Source organism: Manis javanica, chromosome 4 (assembly GCF_040802235.1).
Source record: "Manis javanica isolate MJ-LG chromosome 4, MJ_LKY, whole genome shotgun sequence".
In the NCBI taxonomy this organism is placed as follows: domain Eukaryota; kingdom Metazoa; phylum Chordata; class Mammalia; order Pholidota; family Manidae; genus Manis; species Manis javanica.
The window spans coordinates 129,962,738-129,984,885 of NC_133159.1; the positions used below are offsets into that span (position 1 = coordinate 129,962,738).

The 22,148-nt window shown below is 49.1% G+C and overlaps 1 protein-coding gene and 1 pseudogene across 5 annotated transcripts; both read left to right on the forward strand.

The window, feature by feature from the left end:
• The first annotated feature begins 4,975 nt into the window (after positions 1-4,975).
• On the forward strand, positions 4,976-7,890 carry LOC140843026 (uncharacterized). Of its 5 annotated transcripts, none has more exons than XR_012129861.1 (3): positions 4,976-6,332; positions 7,180-7,302; positions 7,865-7,890. XR_012129861.1 is itself a non-coding variant. In XM_073232950.1 (3 exons), exons 1-3 carry the CDS (start codon positions 6,098-6,100, stop codon positions 7,378-7,380), a joined length of 351 nt encoding a protein of 116 aa, XP_073089051.1. In that variant the 5' UTR covers positions 4,981-6,097; the 3' UTR covers positions 7,381-7,560. The 5 variants fall into 5 exon arrangements, 1 of the variants encoding a protein (XP_073089051.1); XR_012129864.1 differs by having other exon boundaries at positions 4,976-6,304; XR_012129862.1 differs by lacking the exon at positions 7,865-7,890 and adding an exon at positions 7,376-7,560 and having other exon boundaries at positions 4,976-6,304; positions 7,180-7,290.
• On the forward strand, positions 7,576-12,295 carry LOC118974019 (polyunsaturated fatty acid (12S)/(13S)-lipoxygenase, epidermal-type-like; annotated as a pseudogene).
• The last annotated feature ends 9,853 nt before the right edge of the window (positions 12,296-22,148 follow it).

A 22,148-nucleotide genomic window follows, 5' to 3' on the forward strand; every position in this document is an offset into this window, starting at 1 on the left:
AAAAACACCCATTGCCCTTCTGATCCATTCCCTCTCTGTGAAAAAGAGCTCATGCTATCTTCCTCACTGAGGTGTTTTGAATATTTTAGTGAAATTATGATACTCAACAGTGTTTTACTCTTAAGAGATGCTAAATAAAGTCTCCATTGAAGACTGTATCCTGTAAAAATCTCCATCACTGTAAAAATCTAGATGTGAGAACTGAAAAGGTATGAAAATGAAAAGCCAAAAAACAATGAGCTGGACTTAATGATTATATTTTATTCAAGGAGAGAAGCTGAGCCTCAGGGTAGCCAGTCTGTCTACAAACCAAGGAATTGGACTAGATGATGTCTAAGGTCTATCCAGCTCTAAGCTTTTGTGCCCTGGCATTCCAATAATGAGGCTTTTATTTTTTAAAAGTAGTATAACAAGACTTATGGAGCATTTTCAAAATACTCCCTAGAGCTCCTCCCTTGACCAGTAAAGAACTGATAGAATGACATTCCTGATCTTTACTGGATACTAAGATGTGTACCCAGACTTTAGCAAGCAACATACGGAATACAAAAATAAACATTCTCCCTGGGAAGCAGGCCATTCAGTTGGAGAGTCAGAACCTCCTCGGACGGGGCCTGGTGAGACCCATCTGTCTCCTTTTGCTGACTTTGTTCTTCCTCTCCTTAAGAGGTCAAGTTTGGTTACTGATTTGGGATGTTTCTTCTCTTTTCATATGGATGTTTACAGCTATAAATTTCACTCTGAACACTGAAAAGATCCTACAAAATTTGGTTCTGCAGTTTCTGCCTGTCTTTTGATTATTTTTGAGGAGAAGAAGGGGGCCTGGAGTTCCCTATTCTGCTATTTTTGGTGATATAACTCCCAGTGAAACCCATCTAAAACTAACATTCGTAAGGTGTATGATCTCCACTGAATGACTCACTCCAGAATGAAGCCTAGTGTTCAAAGCCCTCTCTCCTACCTTTCTAGCCAGATCTTCACCTGACCTGACTGATTCTCTCCACTATCTCTGTTGTCCAAACAAGCTCTGGGCCTTAGCAGCTCCTTCACTTATGTTGATCCCTTTTCCAAATCCATCTGTACCATATGCCCTATTAAAACCCCATCCTCCCTTCAAGACCTAGTTCAAAGGCTACCCCTCATTAAGGCTTCCCTGATCACCAGCCATCAGCATCCCCTCCTTCCTCTCTAAGCCAATACCATGGCTTGTCTAACCACTTGTTGCCTCAACTGTCTGTGTGTATTTTGTCTTTGTCTTTGTATCAGTCTAGGTTTTAGCAGGAAGCATATGGCAACTGAAAGGGCTTAACAGAAGAAAATTTACTGAGGCATGGCAGGACTAAAGGAATCAAGAATGGTGAAGCATCCAGGAACCAGCAATGGAGGGAGCTAATACAACCACCAGCAGTGGAGGGAAGGTATGTATTGGAACCTGGAGAGAGGTGGCCTCATGGAAATGGAGCTGCTCAATAGGATCTGTGGCCACAGAATAGAAGCAACCATCTCCAGAACCCCAGAGGCAGGGCAACTGGGGAGAGGAGGTAGCTATACACCCAGGTCCAACTTTTTGTCTCCTGCAGATGCCTCCTATTGACAAAAGCCAGTCAGAAGCCAGAAGGCATGGGTACTTCAACTACACTATCTCTATGTAAAGGGCAGTCTCCTAGGGCACAAAACAGAACAAAAAATGATGGAGAATTGATTGGCATGGAGGATAGACAAAGGGGAAAAACCAGCACAGTCTTGTGTCCTACACAAGCTTACCTTACAAACCATTGGTTCCAATAACAATTTACACCATAACAGCTCTTGAAAAGTTATGCCACTTTTTGAATATCTCCTTTTATATATATGCTTTTTACTCTTGGTGTAACAACTTCTCCACCCAAAGACATGGTAAATTAATATAAGAATAAATATTTCAATATTATAGTTTCAGGTAAAGATCCAATTACTAATTTACTCAACAAAAACAGTTTCCAATTAAAGAATGTTGTACAGAGAAAATTTAAATTCTGCACCATATTCACATATTCAGATGAACTCAAATAATTTTGCTTAGCATTCTGAGTCTGAAAGAGAGGGATCAGGAGGTAGCATCTATGAATCTTAGGTGTGTTGTACTATTTTCTTACCCTCTTTTCTGGTCAAAGGTGATCACATGACAGTGAATGTCTGGCTGAAAGGAGCATCCCCCTCCACCAGCCCCACCCATGATCCAGTCTTCTTTGGCTATAATTACATTTCATTTTATATGAAAACTGCTTTATTTGCTTTCAACACTAGTTTGCTGCTTATATAAACATGTTCCCATTGTTTACTAGTATATATTTTTCAATTTGTGAAAAATATTTGGGTACCTTGGGTTGGGATGAAATCATCATAATATTTACCATTAAAAGTAATGACAATTTTTACATTTAGCCACAGGGTATTCAGGAACTGATTAAAATAATTAAGCGAGGAGTATGTGCTCTCTTTAGTGCTTTGGAACAAACTCTTTGTAGGGAAAATGAAAGTTCCATGGCCGGGATCCTTGCCTGATCCTAATTTCACCCAATGTATATGTGCCATAATGTAATACTTAGCCCACTGCACAGGTGAAAACTTGTATACCCGTTGGCGATAAGCCATTACTGCCGGTATCGCAGTAGTGAGTTCCCCAGTGCTAAGAGCAGATCCTAGAGAATAGATCAGGAGAGAGGGGAGCAGAGTCTGTCGGTGAGGGCAGAGCCTGGGGAAGAGGCTGAGCGGGATGCTGTAAGTCCAGGAAGAGGAAATCCCGGGGCAAAATACCTCTAAAAAACCGAAATCAGTCAAAGGGAGAAATAAAGTTAAAAACCCGGTTTATTGCTTACAAACTGCAGTCCAGCGCCGTCTCTTTCCCCTGCTCCAGAAGGAAGCCAGCAAGCAAGCCAGTCCCTCCCCTTAAACACTTAGGTTCAGACACGCCCTTTGTTGCCCAGGTAATCACCCATTGACATGGAGATGAACTTTCCACCCCTGAGGATATGCAAATGCACTAAAGCCTGGTGAGATACTCTGGAACCGTAACAGTTTTACCCACAGATGCCGAGACAGAGGCTGACCATATTCTAGTGCTTGACCTGCTATCTTGAAAATAAAGCTTGGTAGGAGCCCCTTTTTACCACCCAGTGTTCCATTGTCATTTTTGGTCTCAGCAAATCCATAGTAAACTTGCCCAGGACTGAAACCCTCAGGCGAGACACTCTTGCAAACGTTTGAAAACCCAAAGCTTCTACTAAAGATTTTGCTCATACCATAGTAGGTACTCAACAAAAAAGTTCTCCAGTGGTACTCCCCAGCCCTCTCCTCCTCTGCCATGTTCCCTCTCCGTGTGCCTTTCAGTCTTCCTCTTGGCCCTCTACCAGGATCTTGATGCTACCCTCCCATTTCTGCTTTCTCCTGCCATGATTAAAATGTATTTTGTAACTTCCAGTCCTGGACATCAAAAACAGGTGGATAAATAAGGAAGCAGGACACAAGGCACTATGTTCACAGTTTTAAGTACATGGTCTGTAGATGCCCCAGCAGTTAACCTTGCTGTAATTTAGTTCCTGCTTAAACTTAATCTATAGTCGAAACTAATCTAAGAGAAAGAGCAATATAATCTGTAGCCGAAACTAATCTTAGAGAATAGAACAATGTGTTGAGTCTTGGAATCTGGTGCAAGTCATGAGCAGTTCTCCTGATCCTTTCTGAGGCAAACCCAGATAAGGAACGCACGTTGGACTCACATGGCCGGATGACTTGACGAAACATAAGAGAAACTTTAAGAAATAATTAGCCTGCAATTGTTTAGTTTGATGAAAAAACTCGTCCTATAATCATTGATCATACCTGTCTTTTTGCTTGCTGTAACCTAATAAAACCGCAGGGTAGGGCTGACTCGGTGCTTAGTCTCCAAGGAAGTCTAAGCCCTCTGCATAAAACGTCATTCTGACTCGGTTTCTCATTTTTGAAGTCCCCGACTGCAATAGTGGTCTCAATTAATCTAAATGTTATCTAAATTTCTACTAATTTTGCAAGGGCCTGGAAATCCTTAGGCCTTTTTTCTCTCTCTCTTCTCTTCAGTTACAATCTTCAGGGAAAGGCGAAAGGTTTGTGGGCTGAAGGGATAAACCACAATATGTGGACTATAGTGCAGGTGAGTTCTAAGTGATAAGAAATGAAGTATAAATCGTGATTGGATTGTGGGCAACCCAAACATGAGAAGTAGGGATCTGAAGATTGAGTCAGTGGAGGGAACAGGTTGTCAAAGTGTAAGAAGGTTCTTCTCTAAATAGAAGCTGAAGCCCTAGAGGACAATGGGAAGTTGCAGAGTGGAGGTGAATTTTGTTAGGGGTTGGAGTCAATGGGGAGGAGAGGAGAGTCGTCCAATTTGGAGGAGGAAGAAAAGATGGTTTTACTAACAAACAGTGTGAACTTCAGAAGGTAGTCACTGAGAGATGGCAGCAACACAACTCTGGATGTGGCTGGGGGAGGAGGGGTTTGTAACCACTCAAGGTCCCCGGATTTTTGAGTATTGGGAGCAGTGGCTGCAGTGGACAGGGAAGTAACAGAGAAAGACAACATCTTACAAATGAAGCTTCTAAATCACCTACCTAAGCAACTTACCAGTAACTAACACCAGTGAATCTCCTCCAAAAAAGACCAGCACACCCATAGTATGCCAGATACGTGCTAGTAGGCTCTTTCCTGACACACCTGGCACTTTGATGTCCACAAGATGAGCTTTTTGTCTATCAAGAATAGTTACATAAGCTTCCCAAACTGATTATGTCAGTTGTATGTTATTGTAATTACTCGATTTATAGACAAACTGTTGACATGAGCATACATAAAGAATTTTTAATTAAAACCAGCTGAATACTTTATGACTATATAAAAAAAGAATCATTGTTTTTTATTGAAGGGTAGTTGACACACACTATTACATTAGTTTCAGGTGTACAACACAGTGATTTAACATTTATATACATGATAATTCAAGGTACCAGCTAAAAAAAAGAATCATTTAAAAATCATCATCAAGTTACTGATTAGGAGTGGATAGGTCAACTGCAACAGGTTTGGGGACAATTGTAAAGAGCTAGAGAGATACTGCATTTAGCTTTTCCCCCAAGAAAACCTTTAGAGTCCAGCTCCATTTTGAATAAATGTCAGCTCATTTGGGTGTAGTTTATGCTAAAAAGATCTAGGATAGCTCTTTATATGGACCCAAACCTCAACTCTGCCCTGTATGCAAATATTCACGAGTGTCCATACATTTTTATGGCTTCACTTGAAAAGAGAATGTTTACTTTACAACAGTAAATGTATACTTTTGATTCCCCCTTGATCCAACTATCTCGATGAACCATTTCAACATGAGGTGGAAGCAGTGTTTAACAAAAGCTGTGAATTTGGGGCCTATGTGCACAATAGAGCAGAAGGTCCAGGAAGGAGGCAAGCGGACTGGTGGGCAGGACGCCTGGGCGCAATCTAGGAGGGGCTGGTGTCTGGTGCAGACATTTCCCCGAACGAACGAGGTCAGGGAAGCGGAGCCTGGGAGGTCCGGCGGGGAAGAATTGGCTCTGAACGGAGCCGGCTGCTGGAGGCCCATAACAGGGGCCGGCCCGGGGTGCCGGCGCCAAGGAGCGCGTTTCAGGGAAGCCCGCTGGAAGCCTCGCGATTGCGCTGCTGGGGAATTCCAAACTCCCCTCTGGGCTCCAGTCTGGACAGCACACCCGTGGACTTCACCTGTGTCATTATCTCCTACGTGTCCTCAACAACAAGTCCTGCATCCTCGTCAAGATGGTTTCCTCACTTGTCAGGAGAAATCTCCCAGCCTTCAAGCCTTGTTCCATCTCCCTCGTCTCCACTGCGTGCTGCTATCTTACTCATCCATTTCACCAAAATTGGCTGGGCGCGGTGGCTGGTGTCCGGAGCCGGGTGTTCAGCTCCGGGCCGGGAGTGCGACTGCTCTCAGGGACCAGTCTGAAAGGTCGGTTCGGGAAAGGTGCACTTCCGGAGAAACCCTGGCTCCAGGCGGCAGCCAGCTGGGACGCGAGCATCGGGGGGTAGGGCCCCGGGGATGGGAGGTGGGGCCTGGGAGCCCGCCACACACAGCAAGAACCCCGCGGACGGGGTGTGGCTTCCCAGCGGGCTGTGCCCAGAGCCTCTTCCCTGCTCGTTTGCCTCGGGTCCGCTGCACGTCTGGCAAGGAGAGCAAGTGCACGATCCGCGGGACACCAGGGGCTCGTTCTCAGCAGGGACCAGCAGCCGCGAGCAGCTGTGGCTGGTGGGCGAGCACGGGGAGGTGGACCTCGGTGAGGGGCCAGGTGGCGGCGGGCGCGGGGCGCCGCTGGGGCCGGAGCAGCGCCTGGGAGGCTCGGCGGGGGAGGGAGGGCGGCGCGGGAGGCGCGCCAGGTGGGCAGCGAGGAAGCGAGGGCCGGTTTGGGGCAGAGCGGCGGTGCCCTGCCCGGATGGATGCGGCGGACAGGAGACCCCGGGGAACTGTCCCGGCACCTCCAGGAGGACTCAGGTGTCCCCTGGGCAGTGTTCCAAGGGCCAGGCTTGCCCAGGCTCACCGGCTGCCCTCCCCGAGGCTCCCAACCCGCGTGTGCGCTCCTTCGGGGCCCGCAGGAGTTTGAGACCAACGTGTCCTGCCCCTGGGGCGCCTCCTGCCGGTGACGCTGCGCCAGCACAGAGCCTGTGGGATGCCGAGTGGCTCCGCAAGTGGGCCGCGGTGCACGGCCCCGGCGCCCAGGGGAGGCCCTTTTTCCGGGCGCTGGGCGCAGGGCGCAGGGCTCCTCTGCCTGCCCGAGGGCCCCGGTGAGGGGCTGGGCAGCGGGGTAGCGCCCGGCGTGCGGAGGCGGCAGGGGGCGCGGGCGCTGTGCCGCCAGGGGGCGGGGGCGGCCCGCGGACGTGCGCAGGAGCGCGGGGCGCGGCGGACGCGGGGCGGGCGCCCAGGGAGGTCAAAGGGGGCCGCGGGCCTGGCTTCGCCCTCCCACAGCCCGGCCGGTGCGACCACCCCCAGAGCTGCTTAAGCGGCACCGGCAGCGGGCGCGGGAGGAAGGCGGACGGCGTTCAGGTGAGCGCGAGAGCGCCTCTGACGCCCGCCCAGATCCCGGGAAACCCCGCGCCCACTTACCCCGAGTCCGTCTCTGTCTGCAGCTGGGCTCCTGGCAAGAGGGGTGAATCCTGCCGGTAGCAGGGAGGTCACCGTGGGACCTTCCCAGGACGAGCGATTCGACTTCACTCTCCCTCTCTCCCTCTGGCCAGTGGGTGAGGGCCAGGGTGAGGCTGGGCGCTGACATCTCGGGAGGCGAGGGGGGCGTTGTTGATCTTCTGGCACTGCCACTTTCCACAGGTTGAGGACTTGGCCCTCAAGGAGCATTGGATCTCGCAGATTCCGTTAAAAGGCCGGAAGATTTCCCAAAGCATTCCCGTAGGGAGCGACCGCCCCGGCTGGTCAGTTAGTACAACCTCTCAAGCCTGTGTGCCTGCAGATTTCCAGCCCACAGATTCGAAGGGGGACGGTGGGGACAGGAGAGGGCCAGGTAAGCGGGACCAGGAGCTCAGAGCTCAGGGCGTGCCCCCCAACTGCTTTCCCTAGAGCGGGCTCGCAATGCTGGAAGGATGGCGCCCTCTTCGGGTCCCAGTTCCTCAGGGACGCAGACCCCATGCCCCCGAGACGCTGCCTCTAGGGATGGGAGACCTGAAGACCCAGCCAGAGAAAGAGCTCCAAGTGCTGTGCCCTCTCTGTGCACCCTCCCCCCAGCCAGCCGCACCTGCCTTCTCTCTGCCTCCTTCTCCTCCCCCATTTCCTCCACCGGCACCCTTCTCCGTCTACACATAGGGCTTCTCACCTTCCGCACTGACACGCTGGGCAGATAACCTTGGTGGGCGGCGCTGAGCGTGTAGGATGCTCGGAAGCATCTCCTTCCTCCACCCACTGGACGCCAGGAGCACCCCCTGTTGTGACAACCCAGAGTGTCTGCAGACATTTCCCAACGTCCTCCGGGGGCCACATCACCCGTGGGTGAGAACCACTGATCTACACTGTCTCCTGTCATCTCCTCCTCTTCCATCTCCTCCTTAATCCCTTCCTTCTTTATTCCACGCGTCTCACTCAGGTTAGGGAGGAGCTCAGGCTTCTGGCGGAAACAGGGAGAGAGCCTGAACAAGGCCCTGGAGAGAACTGGAGCTCTGCTTTTCTTGGAGGGGAGGATGGAGGGACTGTTTTGTGCCACACTGATTTAAGCCTGAAGGGCTTGGGGGAGGACATGTTTCCAGGGACAGGGGTGCTTGGTGGAACCAGTAAGTTCCCTTCAAAGAGTTCCAACTCTGACACAAAGCATAAGACGTGGAAAGCTTGCGTTTAGGGGTTGGGTTTGGGGAAAGTGAGGGGTGTTTAAAGTAGCAGACTTGATGGGTAGAGGAAGGAACCACCGTGGCAAATGAGACAAGGCCAGGTCCAGAGGTGACCCCCAGCCCTCCAGGCTGGATCTCTGTTTGAAGCTGATTTCTCCCTGCTAGGTGGGCTCAAACCTAATGTCAGCATTTTCAAGCAGCAACATGTGGCCGCCCCTCTTCACGCTGAAGCTGCAGCCTGATGGCCGACTGTTACCCACCCTCATCCAGGTTAGAGGACAGACACCTTCCCCCGACCCTGATCCCCTCGAGGACTTAGATGCACAGGTCGTCAGCCCCCACTCTCTGTCCCTCTCTAGCTCCAGCCCCCTTGTCACGAGTGTCCCCCACCTGTGCTGTACGTGTCCTCGGATCCCCCCATGGCCTGGCTCCTGGCCAAGACCTGGATCCCCAGCTCTAATTTCCAGCTGCACCAGTTACAGCCACACATCCTGAGGGGACCCCTGATGGCTGAGGTTATCTCTGTGGCCACGATGAGGAGTGTGCCTGGCCTGCAGCCTGTCTCCGAGGTATTTCAGCCCCTCCTCGTTCTGTACTTGACTGCCTCCCATCCCACACCTCTCAGCCTCGGGAGGCATCTGCACGGGCCTCACCTTGGGGTATGTTAGTGAGGACCCATCTCTTCCTCTCTCTCTCACACGGACACACACAGACAGACACACTCCCACATCCCCAGCCACCCCCACACACCCTGTTATGGAAACCCCCTGGGCTGGGGAAGAGTGAGAATACGTTTTACCAAGGACTTGAACTTGGTGCTGAGGAGGTTGCAGGTGGGTAGTGAGGGTGGGCCCGCGGCAGACAGGCAGATCTGCGGTGGCATCTGGGGAATGGCTGACACTAACTGTGCGCAAGGGCAGGGAGGGCGCCTGAACAGCTAGCTTGGAGAAAGTAGGTGGGGGATGCTGAGAGGAGGCCGTGTCCCTCGGTGGGGAGAAGTGTCAGGAGTGTGTTCTGACCACAGGAGGATTCCAGTGCCCGGAGAGGCCCTGGCAATGTGGCAAGGCAGTTAGATAGGAGCCTGTGTCTTTGAAACAGGGCAGCGCTGGAGAGAGAGATTCCAGAGTTATTGGGAAACAGAGACATGTGAATGCAGCCTTTGTCCTCGATGAAGGTGTCCAGGGTTGGCAGCTCCCGCAGAGGATGTGGCCCACGGCAGGACTCTAGGGTGGCCCCCCTTTCTCACGGGGGGAGGGGCCGAAGTGGGCAAAGGAGCACGAGGAGGGCAGCCACGAGGCAGGAGGGCAACGAAAGCCGAGCGGCCATGCAGTGCGCAGGAGCTGCCAGGGGGAGGCGCGCTGCTGCTGCTGCTGGGAAGTGAACAAAATACCAGCAGGGAGATGACACTTGCATCTGCAGGTGCGGAAGCCCTTGGTCATCCGTGTGGAGTGCCATCTGGGGGCGGAGGAGCCAGACGGGTGTGCGCTGAGCAGAAAACAGGGGGTGAGCAGCAGACACAGTGCAGGGCGAGTCTTTCCAGAAGCCTTGCTGGGAAGGGGAAGCAAGGAGCAGGGGCTGCTGGAGGGGCGAGGGCCTGTGCAGGGGAGGGTGTCCCCGTTAGGGAAGCCAGTACTGTGTGGCCCTGAGAGAGGGAGGGCGAAGGAGGGCGGGTGGGAGACAGAGACTGAGAGAGGTGGTGGGGGTGATGTCCGGGGGAGGCAACTCAGGGGAGGATTTGCCCTTGGAGGGAGCAGGGATGCTTTGTCCACAGGAGTAAGAGAGGCCTAGATACAGTTTCAATGTGGAAACTTGCTAGGTTTTGGGTGTGGGACAAGGGAGTCCTAGAATTGCTACAGATACTGTGAGACTGTGCAGGGAGCCGCCTGCTAAGCCCTTGACCTTGGTCGGCCCTGGGCAGACGTCTCTCTTCTCCCAAATGGTAAACTGACCCAATCCAATTTCACAGAGACCCGTCCTCTCCCTCCTTTTCTATAAAGCTGTGGTCCTTTACCTTCCCTCCCCTCATGGGTCCTGGGATCCCCTTAATTGACTCCATCCCAATTCTTCCTTCCATAATCAGCTCCTGATGCCCCCCTTTCCCTGCACCATGGAGATCAGCACCCTGGCCACGAGCAATCTTGTCTCTAAATGGGGAGTTTTTGACCTGGTATGGAAAATGGTGTTAAAGAGGGAGGAGAGTGCCAGGACGGAAGGTCCCCAAGGCCCATTTTGCACACCTGCTCCTCCCCTGGGAAGGCCTCTCTCATCCTCCCTCCTGAGTAGCCTTCTCCTTAGAGGGGCCTGAGCAGGCCCACTGACGGGGACCCCCTGACCTGAGCTACCCCACCTGAGCTGGCTCACCACGGCTGATCTGCCTGGTTGACCACCTCGTCCTCAGGCCATGAGCACTGGGTCCAGCGGCCACTTGGACCTTCTGCAGAGCCACGGCTGGCTTGACCTGTAGTTCCTGTGCCCTCCCTGTGACCTGGCTGAGCAAGGGCTCTTAGGTGTGAAGTCCTCTCTGTGTGACTGAGATGCCCTCAGGCTGTGGGGAGTCAGCAGCCAGTGAGGGTGACAGGGAGGAGCCTTGGGCTTGATGGGGAGACCGAGGGGACTGTAGGTCCAGATGGCCCTTCGCTGGCCACTTGTGACTGGGGGCCTTCTTCCCCGGAGCAGCTACGTGGAGGGCTGGTGGGTCTTTTCTCCAAGAGCGATGAAGCCGTGAGGAGTGACCCAGAGCCGCAGGCCTGGTGCACAGAGGTCCTGAGGCCAGGCAGCAGGGCTTCCTGGGCAGGGGTAAGGCACAGGCCGCTCCCCACTGACCTGAGCCAGCTTGCTCCCAGGTGGGAGCCGACACTCCGCACCTTCTCGCTGCCTCACAGGACAGCCTCCCTGCGGACCCCGAGAATTGCCTTGAACTCCCCAGACACCCTAACATACACCCCTGCCTCCCCAGACCCCTCCTCTGTCCCTCTCTGGTCAGGGGCTTCCTCTGGACCAGATACACTTCCCTTAGGTGTTTCCCTCACCCTTTCCTACCCTCTCCCCATCGCCAGGTTCAGCACAGTCCATAAACAGCAAAGTGCACACCACGTGTGAGCCATAGAGTCTCCGGGCCCCAGCCCCAGCCCCCATTCTTTTGTTTCTGCAAATAGCTTCCTCTGCCTGAGATGTCTCGGGTCTGGGCCTCAAAGCCTCTAACTCTCCTCATCCCCCAGGTTCCCCATCTCCTTAGCGTCCCGGGCTCAGCTCTGCCTCTTTGTCACCATGTGCATCTTCACGTGTACTGGTCAGTGTGCTGCCACCCGCCTGCGCCAGGTAACCTATTGGGGTCACCCCCAGGGGCTCCTGGGATGGGGAAGTGGGGCACCATCCAGTGCTCAGCTCCCCCACTTGGGTGTCTGAGCCGCTGTCCTTCCTGCAGCTGGACTGGTTCTCCTGGTCCCATGGTCCGTGTGCCATGCAGAAGCCCCCACCCCCTCCAAGGACCGGACAGAGGAGGATGTAGTGGATGCCCTGCCAATCTGTGCTAGACCCATATGCCAAAGACCGCATGGGTCCTAGGCAGGCGGCAGCCTGTCAGGGTACAGACAGCTGCCCGGGTGCTGGGGGTCAGGCAGCTGGAAGGACGGGAGAATCCTTGGCTGGGGGCACCTAGGAGCTGAGCCATCTTGTTCTCCCCTCTCAGGTGGCCTTGGGGCAGCACCAAGAGGAGTATTTCTCAGGCCCTCAGCCCCAAGCTGTGCTGAAGCAATCCCAGGAGGAGCCGGCTGCCCTGGACAAGGAGGTCGAGGTCTGGAATACAGGCCTGGACCTGCCCTATGAGTAGCTTGGACCCAGCCTCGTGGAGAAGTGTGACCCTCTGAGAGCCTTCCCCCCTGGGCCCCAAAGCTCTGCCATCCCTACGTTCCTCTGAGCACCCGGTCCTCCTTGGCCCCTTCCTCTGGTGACAGACTGTGCCCTCAGCTGTGTGGCCAGGGAGCCCGGAGCTGCTGCCTCACACAGCCCCAGGGAATTTGTAACAGGTGGTTCCCCCTGAAGTCTGCGACCTGACGCCCACCCCCTGCAGCCGCCCTGCCTTAGTGTCCTTCCAGTCCTGCAGTTCTTTCCTCTTTGACCCCTCTCCTCTTTCCCAAGGAGGCTGGTTTATAAATATATAAGCTAAAAGAGCTGATTAGATAATAAAATTTGTTTTCCATGGTGTGTGAAGAAGATGGAAGAAAAGACTCCTTTGTGTCCTGCCTTCCCACCTGTTAGTTGGTTTGCTTTGTTTTAGTATTAAAATGACATCTACTCAGTTGTATGCTCCTTGGCAGAGAGCATCTCTTGGGGCATCTTCAGCACCCAATGAGTAACACAAAGTCAGTAAACGATAGGCACCTAATGAAAATGCATTAAATGAGTGAATATATGATTGGATTTGTACTGCTCTCTAAAGGGAGCGTCTCCTGTGCATTCACACTTCCATGCACTGGGCAGATAGTTTTTGCTTTGGTTTATCATGGTTGTCCAATCAGCGCACCTAATAGGTGAGGACATGTAAGAACAAAATAGAATCCTGCCTAGGGCCATATAGCTCATGAGTGCAGGATTTGAACCTAAGCAGTGCATATCCAGAGCCCATGTTCTTAACCACACCCTGGTGAGATCGTATAATGGAGAGACTAGTAGGTGGGAACTTCTGAGCCCATCAGGGAATCCATTCCTCCTTCTGGGGTTTAAAACATCCATTTGGTACTCGTTTCTCGACAAATAAGTGTATTTATACAGCACAAGAATTCATAAAAGAAGTGCATGATGCACATGGTATCATTTTTCTCCTGGATTGTAATCACTAGGTGAGAATCCCAACCCATCCATAACCGGCAGGAGAATGCAGGCACCTTCTGGCCACCCTTGTTTTATCCACAGGGCTTGACTCCTTCGTGGGTTGGAGAAAGGAAGTTCCAAAATTCTTAGGCCGGTTCTGAGGTCCTCTTGGCTTCATGGGTACAGGACCTGTTCTCCATCTAGTTCTGCCCGGTGGCCAGCAGGTGGCGCTCAAAGCCCAAAGTAGGCTAGAGGGCCCACCGTCTTACCGGTGTGGAGAACCAATAACCAAATCGAGGTTTCCATTTCTGCCCCTACCCATCTCCCTTCCATCGCGAGGGTCAGGTCTTTGAGTCGGAACTTTGGAGTATAAATCTTTTTGGGTTGATGAGAAAGTTCTGCTATTTAAGTGGATTAGGCTGTGGCAAGCTTCGCCCCAGCGTCAGGACCACTGAGCCCAGAGCTCATCGCAAGGCAGGAGGGCGATGGGGTGGGCAGCTTAGGGTGACCTCCAATGCCCAAAGCCAGAATCCACCCCAAGAGGGTGCTCTGGTACAGCCCCATTGAGCCCTAAGAGCCAGTGCCCTGAGGCCAGCACGTTACTTCTGTCCATTCTAAGTGCTCTGCGCCCACTAGCTTGGCAAGTGGGTTAGAGGGTGAAGGGGTGGGCAGGGCCAGCAGCTGGGTTATAAACAAACCCTTCTAGGGCAGCGACCACAGCCCAGCCAAGAAGCTTCCAGCACTGCTTTGCCTCCCTCCCTTTCTCCCACTTTCTGCCCAGGCTTCTTTTTTTAAGTTTTTTTAAAAATTAAGGTATTATTGATATACAGTCGTATGAAGGTTTCACATGAAAACCAATACGGTTACTACACTCACCCATATTATCGAGATCCTTCCACCTCACAGAGTCACTGTTTGTCTTCTCTGTGCTACACTATCTTCCCCATGATCCCCCCTACACCATGTGTGTCAATCATAATGCTCCTCACTCCCCTTCTGCCTCCCTCCCCCACCCTTCAACACCAGTTGTTGAAGAGGCTGTCATTTCCCCATTGTATATCTATGGCACCTTTATTGTATATTAATTGACCATATCTGGGTTCTCTATTCTGTTCCACTGATCTATGGGTCTGTTCTTGTGCCAGTACAAAATTGTCTTGATTACTGTGGCTTTGTCATAGAGCTTGAAGTTGGGAAGTGTAATCCCCCCTGCTTTATTCTTCTTTCACAGGATTGCTTTAGCTATTCGGGGTCTTCTGCGGTTCCATATGAATTTTAGAACTATTTGTTCCAGTTTGTTGAAGAATGTTGTTGGTATTTTGATAGGGATTGCATGCAATCTGTAGATTGCTTTAGGCGGGATGGCCATTTTGACAATATTAATTCTTCCTATCCAAGAGCATGGGATGTATTTCCATTTATTGGTATCTTCTTTAATTTCTCTTGTGAGTGTCTTGTGGTGTTCAGGGTATAGGGTCTTGGTGTCGTCTTCCTTGGGTCCCTTGTGTTGGGAGATCTGTGTACTTCTATGGCCTGAGAGTCTATTTTCTTCCCCAGATTGGGGAAGTTTTTAGCAATTATTTCCTCAAAGAGACTTTCTATCCCCTTTTCTCTCTTCTTCTTTTTCTGGTACTCCTATAATGCAAATATTTTTCCATTTGGATTGGTCGCAGAGTTGTCTTATTCTTTTATTTCTGGAGATCCTTTTTTCTCTGCCTCAGCTTCTTTGTATTCCTGTTCTCTAATTTCTGTTCCATTTACCATCTCCTCTGCCTCTTCTAAACTGCTTTTAAATCCCTCCATTGCATGTTTCATTTTATACATTGTATTTTTCAATGTTTCTGTCTCTTTCTTGACGTCGTCCCTGAGATCTTGAATATTTTTCTGTAGCTCCATGAGCATGTTTATGATTTCTTTTCAAAATCTTTATCAAGAAGATTGGTGATTTCAGTTTCACTGAGCCCTCTTTCTGCTGTTTGAGAGATTTTGGATTGAACAAGATTCTTTTGCCTTTTCATATTCCTGCTGGATAATGTAGAATAATAACTTTGTATAGGTGGCGCTCTCTAGTGCCCAGAATCCTTACTCTCTGGAGCTGTGCAGCACCTGGAGCAATAGCGGGGGCCACAGGTGAGCGGCGCAGGTGCCTGCTGGAAAAGAGTCTTTTCCTGCTTCCCAGCCACAGTGCCTGCCTCTGCTGCCAGGGTCAGTGGGCAGAATGCAAAGGGAGCAGCCTCTGTGTTACACCTCTGTAGCTGCCATAGGTGGGGCTGCCCTCTGGCTTGCCTGGTGCAATGGTCGGGGCAGCAGGTTTGCGATCTGGTACCGGCTGGGAGGAAGGAGTGGCAAGCTGGGTATCGAGGTGGGGGATTTGGAGGCTGCACTGCCAGCTAGGGAGATGGAGCATGTGAAACTCCTGAAAGTTCCCAACCTGCTGGGCTGAGTATGCTGGGACAATTTTGTCCACCTGTCCTTTCTCCTGAGCAGCAAGCTCTGTGTAATCCTTGCCCCTTTAGCAGCCTTCTCACTGTTGGGAAGTCTTTTAAAGAGCCCACCTTTCTTTTGTCCCAGAGTGGCTGGTCGTGTGTACCTGTTTCCATAAGCGGCTGGAATCTCAGTCTCTCTAAGTATTCTGCCTGTCTGCTTTCCAACCCCTCTAGTCTCCAGAGCACTATGTAATGTAGGTTCGTGCTCCTGAAGTAGATCTCCAGGACTGGGTATTTACCAGTCCTGGGCTTCTACTCCCTCCTTGCTCCATTTCTCTTCCTCCCACCTATCAGCTGGGGTGCAGGGAGGGCGTGGGTCCCATCAGATCGTGGCTTTGCTACTTCACCCTCTTATTTGAGGGCTTCTCTTTTCTCCAGATGTAGGCTGTTTGTCGCAGTCTTCTTTCCGGTCACTCTTTCAGGATTAGTTGTCTTGTATTTTCATGTTATATGTGGTTTTGGGAGAAGGACTGTGCCTCCCTTCTCACACCGCCATCTTGTTTTTCTGCAGCTAGCAGCTTTTAAAATGCAACAGGAAGCAGTGTTCCTTCTGAAAGAGTGGGAGAGTGACAGCATGGCTTTCCACACCTGCTGACACTTACATCGTAAGGTCACCTGAGTATGTTTACTGCTGGATGCCTAGGCAAACATCCCACTGGTCACTTCATTGCCAAAACAATAAATCTTTACATTTCTATGATTTGGAAAATGTGTATTTGACCAAATGTCTTTGTCTCAGTGTTTTGGTATTCAAGCTGAATACATAATGGTTGCTGAATCTGCAATAGTCAAGGGCAGTGCAGAACATTTTAGAAGGATTTGGGCATAGCTGGGGCTGCAAAAATGAAAACTCAATTTCATTCTGTGAATTGGAGAATGCCATTGATCAGGAGAGATGGATCCTCAGCTCACTGGGCTGGGCTATCAGGGAGAATCTAGAAAGCTGCTGCAGTCCCTTCCCACCCTTTTGCCTGGGAAGCTGCCCTCTCCACCCTTGGAATCCTCTCTGCTGATTCTTCAAGCATTCTGTTGACCCTGGATATTGAATTGCCACCTCTTTGCTGTGACTTGGATACTGATATTTTTTAGTGCTTTATATTCTGTTTGTATTAATAAAGTCGTTCTTTGTTTAAAGAAACCCGAACTCCCCTCTTTTAATTTAAGGAAGACTATGATCTAAAATTATGAGTGTCTCTTTCAAGAATGTTGAAAAACTTGTATCTCCCTTCCTGGCAAGATTACATACTAAAGGGAATACACTTCTCAGTTCCTCTGTACAAGAAGCAGTTGTTTTCTTTTAGGAAGAGAAGTCTTTTCCTAATACCAAAATAAAAAGCAATAACTTACTCTTCTCTTCATGGACATTAAGGAGCCTCTGTTAGTTGTTTCAGATTAATGATGTTTAAAGATGTGCATCAGTTAATGTAAAAATACCCCACAGTAAGTTTATTCAACTTTTCTTTAGGAGCCTTGTTTGTGTTCCAGCCTTGTGATAGCCCAGTTTGTCTTGAAGGTTTAAGATGAGCAATTGAAGATTTAATCATCCTCCTTTGGAGAAATAAAAAGTGATTCTGATGGTGTTGAAAATATTAAACACAGTGCATAAGCTTGTTTGCTTAATCAGTAACTGTGCTAGAGACCTCCCTCAACCCTTTGGCCTCCCGCAAGCCCATGTCTCTGCAGGCCTTTTCTTTCAGGCTGGGAGTATTGCTCCTTGGGCAGTGCCCAGTGCCTCTCCAAGCTTCCCTGGCACCTGGCAGGCTTTGCCTACCTTCAGGCAACACCTGGAAGAGTCGGGGTAGCAATGACCATAGCACAGCGGGATCAGCACACCCGGGCTCCCTGGCTCTACTGGGTGAGGACCCTCAGTCTTCTTCCTGTTGGCAGTTCAGATGAGGGGCAGAGGGTTATTCAAACTTCACAGCACTCACTGTGGGAAGTAGGGTGCTCAGAGATAAAGATGGACCATTCTGGAGACTGGTGCTTCCCTGACAGTGAGAAATAGTCAAGGCTCGTGGAAAGAGCATTCAGATATTACTTCTTCCATCCAGGTTCTGTCCTCTGGACCTAAACTGGTTAGAATGTCCATTGAAGACCCAGGTAAAGACCACCATTGGCCATGGTGGTCCATTTCCCCAGCTGGCCTTGGCAAGGATGCCCCAGCACTCAGCTGGGCCTTGTTAGGCAGGTCTCTGGGTAACAGTGGCAGAGGTGCAGCTGTTTGGGGACAAAGCTCAGAATACAGCTAAGCAGTAGAGGCTCAGAGCCAGAGAGATGGGGTGCGGCCCCCACATCAGCACCTGAGAGGGAGAGGGGGCCAGTGGGTGTCAAATTGCACTGTCCCGGCCTGTGTCCAGGCAGCTCGATCCTTAACTAGTGAGCTGAACAGAGGCATCTGGGACCTGGGGGCAGTAATAGAGGTGAGTAAAAGGGCCAAGTCCTCTCTACCCAATATATCCTGTTCACCCTGACCTTGGGCCACAGACACACATGCTCCTGATGCCTGAATTTCCACCATTACTTGGGCTTGACACTCTTTTTTCTCAGTTAGGAAGCAATACCCCTGAAAGAGATGACATGCCATGCCTCACCTCTGACGTGTGAACCACTTGAGTAGAGCATCTATCCATCCTTGGATTATTTGCTCTATGTCAGTGTGTCCCCACCTCCCCTCCTCCAGCAATCAGTGCACCCTTCTTTGCCTTTGTACTTGCGAGTCCCTCTGTCTCTTGGAACAAAACCAGGTTTTATGGGTCTCTTTCATGTGCAGCACCACCTGGACTTCACAACCAGAAGCAACCCAAACCACCTCTGTATTCCATACCGTGAGCCCACCTTGGTGAGTGCATGAGTTGACTTTTCCCCTGCCATATCATGCACTCTTACTGTGAACCCCATAAGGTTAGAGGTCATAGCCTATTCACTTTTTTCTTTGGTGCCCCCCATTCCTCCACCACCAATACATAAGGCTTGACAAAGGGCATATAATAGACACTCAGTAAATATTGAGTGAGAGAAGGAAGGAAAGAATGTCTTTCTGTGGGTGAGTCTGGATGACCCCCAGGGACCCTCAGCCCTGCTCCCCAGGCTTCCCGGCATCTGCAGGCTATAGCACATGCACAGGAAAAGCCTCTCTGAGTCTAAGCTCCCCAAGGAGCAAGAAGCCTGGGCAGACAGATAGACACCCAAGCACATATGGTCAATTAATATATGATAAATGAGCCATGGACATATAATGGGGACATTATAGCCTCTTCAACAGCTGGTGCTGGCAAAACTGGACAGCTACATGTAAGAGAATGAAACTGGATTATTGTCTATCTTCATACACAAAAGTAAACTCAAAATGGATCAAAGACCTGAATGTACGGTCATGAAACCATAGAACTCTTAGTACAACTGTTAGAAGAAAACACAGGCAAAATTCTCCTGAATATAAACGAGCAATTTTCTCCTGAACACATCTCCTTGGGCAAGGGAAAGAAAAGCAAAAATGAACATATGGGACTACATCAAACTAAAAAGCTTCTGTGCAGCAAAGGACACCATCAACAGAGCAAAAAGGCATCCTACAGTATGGGAGAATATATTTGTAAATGATATATTTGACCAGGGGTTAACATCCAAAATATATAAAGAACTCACACACCTCAACACCCCAAAGGCAAATAACCCAAATAAAAAAATGGGCAGAGGATCTGAAGACACTTCTCCAAAGAAGAAATTCAGATGGCCAACAGGCATATGAAAAAGATGCTCCACGTCGCTAATCATCAGGGAAATGCAAATTAAAACCACAATGAGATATCACCTCACACCAATTAGGATGGCCAAGATCCAAAAGACAAGCAATAAAAAAACGCTGGTGAGGAGGCAGAGAAAGGGAATATCATTGCATATCAATGACATTTTCATACAAAAATTATTTTCTAAAGTGCTGTAAGCCATGCTCCACGTTTTGCTTCTCTTGCTCATTCCTCTGATATCAAAGACTCTTACATAACAGAATGTTGTTTGTACCAACACAGTTATCCATCATTGCATGTCTTATTTAGACACTTGGGGTCTTGCCTGGAAAGAAAGTTTGTAGGAACTTCATCATCTGACTATCCCCATTAGATGAAATTCCATTGTTAGTGGATATCCAAGAAAGGACGTCAAGCTCCTGGCATTATTCCCCTTATAAATGAACCTCCTTCCCACTCCTTTTCTGAAGAAGCTGCTCCTCCCTGGCTTAGACATGGTGTTCCTGCCTCCCCAGACAATGACCTCATGCAAGAGAGAATAATGACAGTTCCCCTCAGGCTCACTCCCCTTCACATCACAAGCTAGTGCTCAGGATGGGATCCCAGATTCCAGGGTAGGAGATGTAAAATAAGATTCTGAAAGAGAAACTATACATGATGAGAGGCCTTCAGAATTTGTTTATGTCATTTAAAATCTAGGGACTGTCTATGGAAGTGGATTTTTGAGCAGAATCAACCAAGGTGACAGGAACGTTCTTTTACCTCAGGCTGAACCTATCAGTATTTGGAGCCTTACAGAGATGCTGCATTTACACATGTGGGTGCGAGTCTCACACTTGGCCATGTTGGCCAACATGAAGCCAGATGCAGTCTGCATGATATGCAAATGCAGTTTGGATGCTAGAACACTCACGACATGTTGCAGAAGGACTTCAAAGCCTTGGGTACATGAAAATGCTGGATTAGTTCCATCATATATGTCCTACCCTCTCACCCTTGCACGATGTCCTCAGAATATTCTTCAAGCCATTGAAGAAGCAATATCTTTTAAGTGAGATTTACTGGCTGTTCAATAAAAAAAACTAATATATTTATTCATACACACATACTTGAACGCACATGCACACACATGCACACACAAAACGGGGTATCATCTATACCTGTGAGTTTTAATTCGATGCAAGTCTCCAGATAAACCAAGATTTCTCACTGATTACTTCAATTTTGCATTAGTCCAAGAAGCCAAAGCCAGCTGAGGATTCTATATAATACACTTCAGTTAGCGTTATAAAACAACACAGTAATGCTTGATTGTAAGCATTTGTCAGAGAGGTACAACATCTTTAAGATTCCCTATCCAAATGAGTGGAGTCATTCTGAACAACTGCATATATTAGAAGATTATCTGATGTTTATAAGAATCAGTTTATAAAATTATTAATGATATGAATTATAGCTCAATTTTGATTAAAGCCTACATATCTATTTACATACTTAAAAAAATAAAGTGTATAGGAATTTACCTGACTGATAAAGTAAGTGTAAAGATTTTAGGAAATTCCACTGAAGTCTTTGGAAAAGATCTAAAGTCTTGAATGAACTAAAATATCAGGTTGGCATTTTTATTTCCCACTATGGAAAAACATGACAATCATGTACAGCCATATCTGAAATCCAAAGTGTATACAATAATTTACTTTTGCAAAAGAATTGCTTTTATTGGGATAATTAAGTGAATTTGAATTAAAATGTAATCCTCTCATTTTGCTTTTGCTAAGTTATATTGAAACCATCTACAGCTTGAGTAAAAGTCCCAATATAAAATAATTTCTTTAAAGTTTCATGACCATTAATAGTTAACCTGATATGAATTTATATATTTGTTCTTGATCTTTTAACTCAGTAGGAATTAGTTCAATTTTTATTAATAACAGTTGTGCATAGTTACTTATGCAGATTTCATCATAGTCTCATGAGAATGTAAAATTTATGTTCAAACCAAGTAGTTCAAAACGAGTAAATTTTTTCACTCAAAAATTCCCTTTTACAGCTAGAATAAGATACCTCTCAAGGATAAGATTCTTTCCCTGTGGTGGCCGTGGAGGTAAGATTCTCAGACAGCTCTTCAAGAGAACCTGCTGCAAGGAGGGGAGTTGGGAGACAGCCTCTGGCTGCCACACTTCTAGATTCATTGCTCCACTGCAGCATTCACCCCCAGGCCAGATGGTCCCCCAGAAGCTCCCAGCCAATGGGTGGCCATTGTGAGGCACTGCGGCCAGGCCACTCCTGTCTAATACAGGACTCCCTGCTAGGCGGTCTTGGCTCTGGGGCTCCCCATCAACTTGGCCAAGATGGTCTCAGCTGGAGAGTGAAGCTGCTCCTAGCCAGTTCTCCGCACGTCCTCCTCTCCATACCCGGGTGTCAGACCTGCATCATGATCTGAAAGCTCTTTCTACCTATTCCTGCTCCTCATCCCCTTCATCCTTCACAGGTATTTCCCAATCTTTGGAATTCCAGTTTGATCTCTGCTTGTTGAAGGACTAGAACTGACACAATCCCTGAAAGTCTAATTTAGATCCATTTTTCAATGTGTGTGTTCAAGTTCCATAGTATAATGTATGGCTTGGTTCTTTTCCCAAATACCATGTGTCTTTACTGTGGTAATCACTTATTTTTCTCTCAGCTGGAGACTTTTTATTACAGGAGTAATGCAATTACAGCATTAGAA